General features: G+C 33.1%; 1 protein-coding gene across 1 annotated transcript; it reads left to right on the top strand.

Moving 5' to 3' along the window:
• The first annotated feature begins 2,227 nt into the window (after positions 1 to 2,227).
• Positions 2,228 to 10,034, top strand: LOC127725913 (CD209 antigen-like protein C). The gene is made up of 5 exons (XM_052233227.1): positions 2,228 to 2,316; positions 2,953 to 3,044; positions 4,379 to 4,463; positions 7,765 to 7,981; positions 9,898 to 10,034. Exons 1-5 carry the CDS (start codon positions 2,271 to 2,273, stop codon positions 9,908 to 9,910), a joined length of 453 nt encoding a protein of 150 aa, XP_052089187.1. The 5' UTR covers positions 2,228 to 2,270; the 3' UTR covers positions 9,911 to 10,034.
• Positions 10,035 to 10,572: the final 538 nt, after the last annotated feature.

The following is a 10,572-nucleotide window of genomic DNA, read 5'->3' as shown; positions in this document are numbered from 1 at the left end:
AGAAAACCAGGACGGGTTCAAACAGAAAGATTTTGAAAGCAGAGAAAACTGTGCACCTTATAATCAGCATGACTTTATCAGATGACAATGCGAATACAATAAATCCAGGCTAAAAATAAGGCGTATGTACTTTGATTTAGTCACGGACCCTCGATGTCGCGGGTGTGTTCTAGTATCTTTACTACTAAAATAACGAGCTCCGATTTGTTAGCCGGCATGACGGAAACAACGATTCAAAGAATTCAATTGTATATATAACTAATATAGGACAATGGTGTAGATTAAAAATTACACCATTCCAGGCCCTTTTGTTTTCCACATAATTGATATTACCAATAATAAACAAGTTCCGGGTCGAATCCGATACCGATACCAATAGTATTATGTCACATGTATGTATGTTCTGTATCTTCCTCCTTTATTAGGAGCACCACCATGGGTTATGATGTAAAGGAGGACATTTACTACACGGTATCGGTACAGATTTAATGTGAGCATTTTCCTACCCAGTATCACAGCCTAGCAGTGACGGGTCTTACTACTAGAAAGTTAACCTTCCCCAAAACAATAAGAACAATGCAAAACAACATACATGTAGTTTCCGGTTGTAGTAAGAAAACCAGGACCGGTTCAAACAGAAATATTTTGAAAGCATAAAAAGCTGTGCACCTTAAAATCAGCATGACTTTTTTAGATGACAATACGAATACTAAAAATCCAGGCTAAAAATAAGGCGTAAGGTACTTTCCAATTTGTTAGCCGGCATGACTTAAAAACGACGAATCAAAGAATTCAACTTTATATATATAACTAATACAGGACAATGGTGTAGATTAAAATTACATCATTCCAGGCCTTTTTGTTTTCCACATAATTAATATTACCAATAATTAGCAAGTTCCGGGTCGACGGGTTCAAACAGAATGATTTTGAAAGAAGAGAAAACTGTGCACCTTATAATCAGCATGACTTTATCAGATGACAATACGAATATTAACGATCCATGCTAAAAACAAGGCGTAGGTACTTTAAATCAGTCATGGACCCTCACTGTCGTGGGTGTGTTCTAGTACATATAACTTATATATACATCTATATATGTGACAAATGCACGACATACTTTATCCATTGTATAGCCATAGTTTAATCAGGTTTGAAATTTAGTCCCACAATGTTAGACCTGCAAAGCGATAGCTGTTCTACCCTGACTGGAATTCAACCCCTGCTCTGTGCCACCGTGGCAACACAACCTGGACTGTGTGACAAGCGCCCTAGACTATACTCTGCCAACTAGGCTTTATGAAAATGTAGCTTTCGTTAGTCGAGTAATACCTTTCCTCATTGGCTTTATCTAGGGTTGTAACACAGTACATGATATATTGTGGTAAGTAAATGGTATACCTTGCAAATCAACTTTTTTTGTCTGTCGTGAAGGATGATAGTTTTACTCAACTTGCAGGCACATTCATATGATTTTATTATATAGGTCCATACACGACGACAGACTTTCTCCATCGGATAACCATAAGTTATACAGGGATACCTTTTCGTCCATTTCGCTGAACTAGTATACAATATTGTTTAGGATGCAGCTGAAGCCCGATTCCGGGTGCGGGATTTCATCGCTGGGTTGAAGACCCATTGGTGGCCTTGGGCTGTTTTCTGCTCTTTTACCGGGTTGTTGCCTCTAAGACACATTCCCCGTTTCTACTCTCAATTCGATACCAACACAATTTATACATAGTTCGTCTGTAATTTAGTCCAACAAGGTTAGACCTGCAAATTTGCGTTATCAATTCTTTGTTATTGGCAACACCGATCAGAATATGAAAAGTAATCTAAATTATTCATCAACATTTACATAGGGGTACGACCATTTGATTTTCGTGGGGGGAGGGAGCCAGGGAGATATTGAAAATGAATATCCAAGCCTGGTAAGATATGAAAGTAATATTAACATTGCATAAGACAGGATGGAAATGAATATTCTGGAACACAAAATGCAGGAATCAGTTGTGAACAAAATTAAAAAAAAATCAAATTATAGGCATGCGTAGCAGCAGAAGAAAATCAATAGTAAAAAAATCTTCCTCGGCCTATTTCCCAGAAAACCAAACGGTAATCCCCTAATTATTCAAGTTGGAAATGTTTTCTTACTCTGTAATGCTTGTCTTCATATACAAACTTATATACATGTTACCAATATATTTCTTTGGTTTCAGAACAGTTTTTGCGATCCATGTTTTGATAAGCCGTGCAAATCCGGAGAAATGTGTCAAACTGTGTCGCGAGGGAACAGTGTTTGTATTAAAGATTGTAAGTATTTACTTGACAAATATGTTAAGTCCGGGTTTAATATAGTTAAAATCGTTTTACATTAAGCTATTAGAACTTTTTTTTAAGAATTGCCATATGAGTTAATCTAAACGTTGCAAATAAAGAAAACAGAAACAACAAAAGATCTGCCAAGAAACAAAACGATAAAAAATGACATTAGACAACCACTGACGAAATTTCTGACTTGGAAAAGTGCGCGTCAAATTCCGTCAGATTTAAAACTTCCTAGTTTGATGGTCTAATGATTTGTGTTTTTTTCGTGTGCGGTTTGGATGACTGTGGTTTTGACGATTACTTTATATCTCAGTTTATATATATCTCACTTTTAATATGTAAATGTAATATACAAATTTAGAGAAGAAAGAAAGACATATTTAAAATGTAATATGAGCTTCATCCTCTCTTTAAATTTAGAAAAGGAAATGGCAATACATGTAGCAAATTCAATACAGTTCAACTGTATCACAACTACTATATAATGAAGTGATCTAAAGAATGTACTGGTTATTGTACCTATTTCAAATTCTTAATCTCGTCAGTGGTCGTTGCTGGTCCCCATTAATAAACATTAATAGACTACAACCTTTAAGTTAAGATTAATATTTGACATTTTAGATAAGAGTTCTTATTGTGAAGATGACTGGCTGTATTTTGGTGGATTTTGTTATAACTTTCGGAACATACAGAAATCTTGGCAAAGTGCACAGGTACCTGTATATATTTCTATATTTATACGAAATGGTTAGTATATATCAATCACATTTTATATACCAAATTTGCTGTCTGACTACTGACTTAGAACACAGCAATATAAATAAAACATATCTGGGGTAAACGTCAGTGAGACATTAACCCAACGACAAAAATAACCGCACGACATCCAGCAGCAATAACACAGTCTTCAACAATAGACATGTATCTGAACAATATGTCAATTTTCAAAACATCCCGAGTCTATAAAATTTGTGAATAAATTTAACGGAAACAATCAAAGATCTGCAATCAACTCAAAATTATCGTAAATTACAATAAAAAAGATATAAGGGCTTGGTTAAACTAGTTGTTTTAGACCTCATTCCCTCTTTTGTGATCTCGTTCAGTGGAGTTACAAACCGAACATTAAAGAAGATATAATACAAATATGAACAGGAAAAAAAAATTACTCTGAAATCGCTTTAATAAAAATAGCAAAAACACAACGTTATCAACAAATTATATCGTAATAAAGAACGCTGGTAGTTAATAAGAGCAAACTTAAAGTACTCAACAAGATGATATGACATTATGCCGCTCTATACTTTAGACCGATTGCTGTACTTCATGAGAGATTTCATAAAGCCATGACGTGAACGGTACCGAAGACATGATCTTGTGTGATGCACACACAAAAACACACAAAATTATTCAGAAAAACTACAGAAATACATTATGTAAAAATAAGGAGATCTGGTATGATTGCAATAATAAGACAACTATCCATCAGAGACCAAGGGACGAGGATGTAAACAACTAGTTCGTCGAATGGCCTTCCACAATGAGCAAAACTCATATCGTGTAGTAAGTTATTAAAGGCTCCTATATGACAAAATTTGAAACAATTCAAACAATACTAAGCAATGCCAAACGCAAATTTATATGAAGAAAAAAAAAACAACCAATCGAATCAAACTGTCATATTATCGAATATTGAGATTGATAGCATGATCTTAATCACATATTTATCCTTGTTTTCATTAAAACACAATCTATTATGCTACTCTTAGATGTGCTCTTTTGAAAGAATCGACTATTGATGTACATTATGTCTGTCATTCACAAGTAAAACGAGTGAATATGTACGAAATTAAGTTGTTTTACTTTTCTACAATATTTTGAAAGCCCTTTTCATAAAAAAAATATTGTAATACTTTTATCTTCTGTCATATTCCTGATTTGGTACATGCATTTCCTTATGTAGAAAACGGTGGATTAAAAGTAACTGTTCATATCCGACGACTTTAACAGTATGATCAAGATTCTAATGCTAATTATCTTATTGCAGGAAGATTGTAAAGACAGAAACTCAAATTTAATAAAGGTAGAAAATGAAGTAGAAAACAGCTGGATCGTGTCTACTTTTCTGACAGGTAATTATGAAAAAGAACTAACAACTCAGAGGTATATCGTATCCCCGATTTACCATTGCTGCTGCAATTGCTTTAATAAGGAATACTGGGGATACTAAATCATTCTGTAGAAACCGCATTAAATTGTGTTGACTCGGATGATATTGTGATAGCTACGACATATATTAAGACTATTGCAAAAACAAAAACTTACATTTAGACAAAATTAGAAATTCAGAACCAAATCGTGCCATTTATTTCATTATTGAAATATATTATATATTAAGATGCTGCGATTGACAGGTGTTTATAATTATATCTCTCTAACAATAACCATTTGGAAATGTTTAGAATTTACATTTTATACAGGCATCCTGTAATGATACAGCATTCAAACTATATACTAGTATACAAAAATCAACAAAAACATGAAACGTCGACTCATTGTCTTCTACAGTATCTAGAAGTGATATTACTGGTTTGTTTAGTGTTCACACAAGGAAAAAACTAACAGAGACTGTATTATACCTGTCGATAACACCTAGACCTTAAAAGGACAACACATTTTTTGTTTCTATAGGATACCATCAATGTCGAAGTTCATGATTTCATTTCCCTATTTTTATTGGTTTTGAGTTATAATAATATAACTTAACTTGAGTCTTTTAGTACAATCAGTTTATTAGCTAATAGTTATATAATATGTGTGTATAACAGTATAACAGTTGGCAGACATGTTTGTGTAATGTTTGTGTTTACGGCCAGGTTTGAAGAGAGTTTACAGGTACATTTATACACAAGTTCCTTTACAAATAGACCTACTCTAGATTAAACACAATTAGAAACGCTGGATCTCCAAACTTGACTAGGCATATTGACAGGTTACCTATATCCTGCTATATAAGCGTCTTTCGATTTCAAATTATGATAACAAAAAACGTTATTGGCAAGCCAGGCCATACCTTATAATATACCAGAGGACATAAAACAGGATCTTTGACAGAGTTGTTTCGATCTCTATTAAATTTAGAAAAGGAAAAACTGCAACGACTAACTAATTCATAAAACAATGTGAAAACTAATCAAGATACCAGGCTGATAATTTGGAACGCTAGACACGTGTTTCGTCTTTACAAGGCTCATAAGTGGCACTCGAATGGGTTGAAGGCCAAATAAATTACGAAGTTGAAGAATATGGGTAAGGCAATCTTTGCCTGGAGATGAGAAAAAAACATACGGGCGTTTTGAAAAAATCAACATTTTTATAAACGGTATATTTACATAAAATTAATTGATGAATTCAATTGTTCTTTTTTATGGCTTTGACAGAGTAGTTTTTCTTAGTTCAGCTAAATGCTCTAGCATAGCATAAGTAATAAATTCCAGTTTGTGTGGTGTAGTAACTTTAAGAAAACTATCCAGTTATTGTATTGTCATGGTAGTATTCCTTTAGTTTATTCTAATTTCATCTGGATATATGAGATTCACTAGTACTTCCAATCTGGAGGAAGGATTACTGAGTCAATAAACTTTTCCTGTCTTTATTTCTGGTGTTTTTTGCCATAATGGTTGGCAACCTTTCCTTTTACTATAACCGTCTGTTTGGTTATTGCCATTTAAAATTTCTATTTCGTTTTTAAATTAATAACTTGAAATCGTGATAATTTATAAAGTTCCTCAAAACTTTCAGTTGTTCAATAACATCTAGTTTGTCGATTTTGTTTTATTAATTAGAACATGATTTGCATAATATATGAAGATTTCATGGTCAATTTGATCTCACTTCTTTACAAAGAACACTCAGCCTTTTAATTATTTTTGCGGATGATTTTCTGATATTCTGTATAAAAGAACAATTTGTTTTGGATTTGATAAACTTTTTAATGTCTAATTGTTATGCAATTTCCAACATTTCAAACAGGAGTATGTATTTTACGGAAGCCCATTTAGGACCTCCAGAAAATATAATTTGAATTCGATATAACGAATTTAAATTGTTATCACGAATTCTAGAATTCGTTATCACATATTTAATTCGTTATCACAGATTTAATTCGTTATCACGAATTTATGGAATTAGTTATAACAGTTTTTGTAATTCGTAGTAACGGATTAAATTCGTTATCACAATTTTTTGTAATTTGTGATAACGAACTTTATAATTCGTTATTACGGATTAAAATCGTTCTCACGAATTTGTGTAAATTGTTATCACAGCTTTTTTTTTGTAATTCGTGATTACGGATTAAATTCGTGATCACAGATTATTGTAATTCGTGATAACGGTTTAAAATCGTTATAACAAATTGTATAATTTGTGATAACGGATTAAATTCGTTATAACTATTTCTACGAATTTAATATAACGAATTTAATCCGTTATAACCATTTATGAAATTCATTATGACGATTTTAATCCGTTATCACGAATTACCAAAAAAAAGTGATAACAAATTCTACGAATTCGTGATAACGAACTCAATCCGTTATAACGATTTATACAATTCGTTATCACGATTTATAAAATTCGTTATTACGATTTTGATCCGTTATCTCGAATTACAAAAAATTGTGATAACGAATTACAAAAACTGTAATAACTAATTCCGGAAATTCGTTATCACGAATTTAATCTGTAATAACGAATTCTTCAATTCGTGATAACGATTTAAATTCGTGATTTTGAATTCAAATATATATTTTTAGGAGGTCCTAAATGGGCTTCCGTAGTATTTCCACTTTTTTTATTGATATCTTTTAAAATATGTAAAAGTTCTGCAGAAGCGCAGGAACTACTGTAATAATAACTTCATAATTTAAAATTAATTTCTTTAGCTTTATTATCATCTTTAAAAACATAATGTTACGGGTTTTAAAGCGTTAGTGAACGCGCGTTCAACCCTCCTCTTTCCTGGGACATTAGTGTAACAACACAATATAAAAAACTTACTGTTAAAAATCAGTTGGAAAAATAAGAAAAACTCTTTATAAATTTAAAGCGTTCGAAGCCGTTTTTTAGATTTACCACGAGGAACCCATGTGTAGGTACTGAAACATATAAAGAGCTATATGATTAATAGGAAGCTAAAGATAATAGCCAAATCCATATTTGCATGAGGGGGTTGGGACCTAAGTTTCTACATAGTTTCTATATTATGAAAGGGTTTGACTCATCATATTAGTATTAAACACGAAAACCGATAACAAACAATGAAAATAATACGAAAAGATTTCATACGGATATTGCTTTTCCATAGTTATATTGGATTAGTGATATGTGTACACCTATGTATTACACAATACGAACTTTTACATTCATCAGCACAGACCATTGATATACTATGGATTGGTGCAAGCGATATTTTAAATGAGGGTCAATGGCTTTGGGTTTCTGATGGCTCAAATCTAACATTTTCACTTTGGAATGACTACGAACCAAATAATTCTGGAACCGGTGAAGATTGTTCTGTTGTTAAACAAACAGGCATGGGATGGAACGATATACCTTGTGACCATACCGAACAATACCTTTGTAAAAAGTATGTATATGTTATCATTAATTTACTTAAACAGAACAACATTTGTTATTAAACGTTATAGTAATGAAAGAATACTCGTAAATGCACCTAGTTACTACTATAATGAGAGTAATGAGTTTACAGCCATGCTTAATCTACAGTCATCACAACATGTGTCCAAACGCTTAACCCTGGAATTCACATATGGGTTGATCGTTATCAGGTGTCACACGAATGATTGCAGTTATTTATCTGTAAAAGCTTTATTTTCTTTAAAACAATCATCAGAAATTTCATACTTACAATTAAATGCGCGAGACACGCGTTTCATCTTCATAAAACACATTTCTAGGCCTCGGTGGCCGAGTCTAAGTAGTCAAACTACTTTATCACTAGCCTGTCAACACTGAGGTTGTGGGTTCGAATCCCGCACGTGGCAGGTGCGCTCGACTCCAATCTTTATTGACCAGGTTTGTCAGTTTTCTTACCGAAGGTCTATGCGGTGGAACTCTCCATGCACTCCGGCTTCCTCCACCAATAAAAACTGACCGTCACGAAATAGCACAATAGTGCTGAAAGTTGCATTGTTATATTCTTTGTCATTTGGTCTCTGGCGTAGAATCGTCTCATTGGCAATCATACCACATCTTCTTATTTTTTTTTATATCAAACACCAATCAATCATCAATCAATTATACCACACATTAGATGCACTACAAGTAAAACAAGGTAAGGAGAAATTCATTAAAAAGCTGAAGAACAATGAAAACCAAACTACGAAATGGTATTAAGCTTGCTTTTGCCATGAAGTAGAAACACCTTAGTGCTTTGAAAGATTATAGCGTTTGCAGAACAGTAAATTTGTGGAAAATTAGCGTATCAAACATCGGAAAGAACAAAGAGGGTCGCATTCAAAGATGTTTATGTATTTCTTTCAGGAGAATTGCGCAATGTTTTAATTTTGTTTGTTTGTTGTTCTTCTACTTTTGTTATTATTTATTGTCTTTTTGATTAATGGCACATACTATTTTTGTGTGTAAGCGCAATGACGATAGATAACACCGAAAAGAACGAAGAGTTTCACAGGCAAAACATAGCTGTATATCTTCCAAAAGAGACAATAACTCTCCTTGTGTCAAATGGAGTTCGAATTAAGGAATGTTTTTTTTTTTGTGTTTGCTGTTTGTACAATGAATATCGTTATTTGTTTTGATTTTTAAAAGGCTTTTTAACTTTTTATTATTTATTTTCAATTAATTGTATTTTTGATTAATGTCACTGTGACGTTAGATTACTGGGCTAAAATGTTTTAATAGGAAAGTTAGATATTAGCGAAGAATGCATAGACTTTTTGATCCCAATCGTTATTTTTTTTTACATCAGCTCAAGTCAAACATTTCGACCACATGTCTTGTTCAAGCAATATGTGTATTTTATAGTGGCAAACCTTGAAAAAGCCTTTGGCCAAAACGTTCGACTTTAAATGATTTGAAAGAAGATACCATTTGGACTAATGACTTTGGATATCATTTATTATTTTGTTTTGACTATCAGTATTTCAAAGTTTAAGACTAATAACTTGCTTATTATATTTTTATACACTGTTTACTATGCCGATATTATTATCTCGGTTTGCTATTGTCTTTTTTATAAATTACCCAATTCATTAAAACACACTTTGTACTGTAGCTACACTTTATACTGTCCGCACTTATAATAATACGCGTTTTTTTAGGTTTTGAAAGCGATTAGCATACGCATACCCATACTCGGATATCAATCAAACAAAATACTGGATTTGGTGATCCGAGCACAAATTGTGTATTCCGATTAATGAGCAAAGTATAAAGACTAATCTATACTCTGAAAGTTTCAGTTAGTCCTTGTTTATGTAGCACTGAATATAATGAGTATAATCAAGATGAAATGTTTTTCAGGAAATCCCGATGAAATAAAATAGATGGCTTTCCATGAGGTCAACTACTACAGTAATTAAAAGAACAGAGACTTGTCCAATATGTAAATTTATATTGTTCCAATAAAACTTGATGGGCTGATATCATTAAACTAAAATGTATTCACATTTCCAACTAAAGGGTTATTATTTTCGAATAATGATGAAATGATGATGAGGGTAGTGAATATAATGATATATGTGTACATTGGTTTTACCTAACCTTTTGTACTGTTAAGATAAATTGGTGAACAGTGGGCTGAAGCATCAAAACGGACGATAATGTTAACAACTGTAGGGCACTGTAAGACCCTTTACAATGAGCTCCATATCGTGTTATAAGCTATAAAAGGCCCGGCGTCACAAAATGTGAAACAATTCATAAGAGGAAACAAACGACCCCGATTCCAGATGAAAAAAACAAACAAGAAAAATAGTAAAGGTAGGCAACGAAAAATGACAACTACTGAATTACAGGTTCCTTACCTGCGACAGACACAATCAAATGTTATGTGGCGGTCCCGGGTATACAAATTTTGTGTACGCTCTCATGGGTAGTCAAGGTAGTCGTCCCCCCCCGCCCCCCCCCCCCCCCCCCAACACCCGTAGTAGTAATTCTTCACCAACGGACTGTGGTGTAACATAACAACATAACAAA

This window comes from Mytilus californianus, unplaced genomic scaffold, assembly GCF_021869535.1.
Source record: "Mytilus californianus isolate M0D057914Y unplaced genomic scaffold, xbMytCali1.0.p SCAF_15, whole genome shotgun sequence".
Lineage (NCBI taxonomy): Eukaryota > Metazoa > Mollusca > Bivalvia > Mytilida > Mytilidae > Mytilus > Mytilus californianus.
Note: the sequence above shows the minus strand (reverse complement) of the source record. Positions and strands in the feature narration are given on the sequence as shown.

What these genes read in the sequence shown, in the direction of transcription:
- LOC127725913 (XM_052233227.1), top strand. Translation starts at nt 2,271, where the DNA reads ATGTGTCAAACTGTGTCGCGAGGGAACAGTGTTTGTATTAAAGATT. An exon ending in AATCTTGGCAAAGTGCACAG is followed by an intron (nt 3,045 to 4,378) that starts GTACCTGTATAT and finishes ATCTTATTGCAG; the next exon opens with GAAGATTGTAAAGACAGAAA. An exon ending in CGTGTCTACTTTTCTGACAG is followed by an intron (nt 4,464 to 7,764) that starts GTAATTATGAAA and finishes TACATTCATCAG; the next exon opens with CACAGACCATTGATATACTA.